The sequence below is a fragment of the Vitis vinifera genome, chromosome 18 (assembly GCF_030704535.1).
Source record: "Vitis vinifera cultivar Pinot Noir 40024 chromosome 18, ASM3070453v1".
Classification (NCBI taxonomy): Eukaryota; Viridiplantae; Streptophyta; class Magnoliopsida; order Vitales; family Vitaceae; genus Vitis; species Vitis vinifera.
Genome location: NC_081822.1, coordinates 21,192,709 through 21,196,542, shown reverse-complemented (window position 1 = coordinate 21,196,542; position 3,834 = coordinate 21,192,709). Strand labels below are relative to the sequence as shown.

Genomic DNA, 3,834 nt, shown 5'->3' with positions numbered 1-3,834 from the left:
TAAAAATATAAATTATATATCAATTATTTTAAATTTAGAAAAAAGTGCTTATTTTAATTTGGAATAAATAAATAGAAAAAAAAACTGATTTTATCTCAATTGTGTAAGACTTCAAAAAGTTTTTTTCTTATTTGCAAAATATTTTGAGTTGTAAAAGTAAAAATTAAATAAATCATTTCATGACCTTTTTCACAAGTATCCATTTAGATCATAGTCTAATTTTAAAATATTTGAATAATCCAATTAATCTAAAATATATCATTTATAATTTTTAATTATTACTATGATACCTAACCTTGTATGGAATTGGAATAAAATATGGATAAGTAAAAAATGTCAAATGAAAGATAATTTCAAACTTTTCTAATACAACATGATATTTTATAATGTTGAATAAAATTGGAATGGGCAAAAGTTGTCAAATCAAGACTTCCATGGCAAACTCCACCATTGCATATCTCAAAGATTATTCTACAACATTATCTTTGTAGACTTTTAACAATCCAAGAAATTGACAAATTATATAATAATCCAAACACAGTATTCTACAACTTTACAATATTCTACAATTTTTTTGAACAAAAAATAAATAATGAAATTTGAATAATGAAAACAATCAATGAAATCTTTGGCATGTTAATTCTTCGCAGCTTCAACATGGTGGCATGTCGGATGGCGGAGGTAGCATTTGAGCTTCCGAGTGTTTACCATTTTTCACTATGAACGCAGTTTCCATGCCCCAAGTTTGATGGCGTTCTACATGGCAGTGCATGAACCACACTCCTGCAATAGAGAAAATATACCAACATTACACCTAACTTATTGCAATATTAAGAAAAATTATTTCCTTGGTATGCAGGTTGGCAATTTCAAGGGTTTTTTAAAAAAAAATTCACATGAGTGCTTGCAACATACCAGGGTTGGATGCCTCGAATCTGATTGCAGCCCAACCTTTCGTAGGAACAGAGATGGTACTCTGAAGGGGAGGATCCACCAGATTGTAGCGCAATGGGTCCTTATTTTTATCGAAATTCCCAAATCCCCATCCAACAACATAGAAACTGTATCCATGGAGATGCATTGGGTGGTGTGTCCCCGCAATCAAGTTTGTCCCTTGAAAAACAATCTCCACTGTGGAGTTATACTCAAGCACCCTTACTTCTGTTCCGTTTTTCGGCGTCTGATACTCTAAGGGAATAATATCAGTGGTAAAATCGAACACCAGTTCTGGAACACTAGGAAATTTATCTCCATATACACCACTAATGTTATAATAGTAAGCTTGTAGTATGTCAATTGTAGGGAATTGGAAGCTTATGTTGTTTATACTTGCAGAGAACCGCGTCCCATTGGGCCCTGCACATGAATTATTGGGGCATAGGTACGAGTTCATACCAACAGTGTAAATCAGTTTAGTGCTCGGGCTCAATGGGACATTGCAAGGATGTTCCGCAACTGCTAAGCTTCGGAGGCCGGCCATGACCTGAACCGATGCATTTGTGTCATTGTATGTAGGCAAATAAGGCAAGGAGAGAGGTGAAGATGGAGTGTAGTATCCTCTGTACTGTACAATAGCTGTGGTGGTTGTGTTGTCAAAAAAATTACGAGCTGCCGGGGCAATGGAATAAGTTTTAGCTGCCATGTAATAGTGATCCGGGTGTTGGTTAGCTTCTAGTAAGACATCGTAGGTTTGGCCAGGATATATTGTGATATAATCTCGTGTCAATGGTTTTGTGTAGCTACCATCTGTTCCAACCACTGTCATTTTATGCTTGGCAATGGAGAAGAAGAGAGCCTCGTGCAAGGCAGCATTGATTATGCGAAGTAGATAGGTCTTTCCATGATCCACCGTTAGCTTGAATGTGCCTGCAATTAAAAAGGGAAATTTTTATACTTATGACTAGTGAAAAGAAAAAGAAAAATTTCCATGAGGATCCACCAATTATGAAGTGATTAAGGGTGTAAATTTGGCTCCATAGTTCAAAATTATATTCGGACTAGCCTTTTCTTATGTGTTAAATCATGGCTCTACCATCCTTATAGGTATATTCCTCTTTTTTAGCATTAAGCTTTAAATATGTTGATGTTAATAAGAAAAAGTAATATGGTCAACATACAAGAAAATGAAATCGTGTATAATTTTAAAATGGGAAGTTAAACTTAATTTGTACCTGATTTTGAGCATGGAAAAAGATCACCAGGTTGTCCATTTATCAATAAAGAATCAGAGGCATTGGGGTCAGCTCCAGTTGCAAGCGCTTCATCTCGAACCGCATTCACATCACTCTTCCACCATTGTCCTGCATTTCAACAAGTCCAATAATTTAGATTTCGCTTTGTTGGTTAATTCATGATATGTAAATTAACCTTTAAAAGTAACTACACTTATACCTAATATGATGGGAATTTCTGCATTAGGTTTGGGAAAAGGATACTTGGTTCCATTCTTAGGATAAACGATTATAGCTCCATGAACGGTGGCTCGGGTCCAATCACTGTGAGCATGCCACCATAGAGTGCCTTCCTCGGAGGAAAGGATGATCTTTTGGCTAAACTTTGACCCTGGTTGAATTGGGCATTGTGTGATATACTCGGGACCATCTGTCCATGGATATCTAGGCATGTTCACCCCATGCCTGCAAAACAATAACTATACGTTAAAACTAGCACTAATTTTTGGACTAACAAAAGATGGCATGTAGCAGCATATTATCATAGTAACAAGAGGCATCAACTGTATTTCAATGGAACTGATGCAAATAACCCTAAAATATTATTTTAAATTTGACTTTATTTGCAAAGCAATACATTGTAGCCCCCACTTAGAAATAAAAGAATGTATGCCATGCAGGCATGCTGCCAACCACTATCTTTCTTTGAGACATGCATGGGACCTACCAGTGAATGGTGATATTTTCTTTTCCCCTGTTATAAACGTCAACAATGATCGTCTCTCCTTTCTTAGCATATATAGTTGGTCCTGGAAATTGTCCATTTACTGTTAAGATGTTCTTGGTGCTACAAAGCCTTGTATATGAAGCTTCCTTCACCTGCAACCAATTAAAAGTTAACCATGTAACCTCATCCCAAACGAAATATTACATGTATGAATAGTTGCATCGATCCATTCACGCAAGAGTATAACCAATTAGAAATTGATAGCATGCATGAGCGACTCAACAACACCAGGGTACCCGAAGACTCCATGAGGATCATACGGTGGAAAATGAGAGCCATACTGCTCCCTAAATATTATGATCAGAAGTTGGCATTAAGGCTAGAATCATATATAGTATTTACCACAAAAGTAAGCCGACGAGTTGAAGCTTGGCAATGGATGCCACCACCAAAAAGTAGAAATGCTAAAATTTGCAAGAGGAAAACCTTCATGATCAGCCACATCTTCTTTGGAATAAAAGCCTCTTCTCTTGTCCTAAACACAACTCCTTCAATTTTCTTACTATTTCTAATAAGCACGACTTATCTTCTCTCTGACATGAATAGATGAATTCTTAAAGGTATTTATAGAGGCTGGCTGGAGAGAACCAAAACTAGAATTGGTGAAACCTGAACAGCTGGTTTCTCTCGAAATGAAAGATGATTTTCCTGGGGTACAACAATTCCTCGCCGCGTATCTGAATGTGTATTGGTTTTGAATGTTCTTCCAGGACCACTTCAAAAAGCAGGTTGTGTATGATATCTGATCACTTACCAAAATTTAAATAAACCAAATGCCTGAAGACGAGTTTCTTAGAATCTCTTGAATTTTCTAATTCAAAATACAAGTTTGACTTTGAGAATTGACCAAGAAATTAATCAAACACATTATTTTAG

At 36.0% G+C, this 3,834-nt stretch overlaps 1 protein-coding gene across 1 annotated transcript; it reads right to left on the bottom strand.

Annotated features, from left to right (window-relative positions):
- Positions 1–500: 500 nt before the first annotated feature.
- On the bottom strand, positions 501–3,496 carry LOC100254170 (laccase-15). The gene is made up of 6 exons (XM_059735008.1): positions 3,301–3,496; positions 2,899–3,050; positions 2,392–2,636; positions 2,172–2,300; positions 916–1,866; positions 501–783 (listed from the first exon to the last, which is right to left on the bottom strand). Exons 1-6 carry the CDS (start codon positions 3,400–3,402, stop codon positions 653–655), a joined length of 1,710 nt encoding a protein of 569 aa, XP_059590991.1. The 5' UTR covers positions 3,403–3,496; the 3' UTR covers positions 501–652.
- Positions 3,497–3,834: the final 338 nt, after the last annotated feature.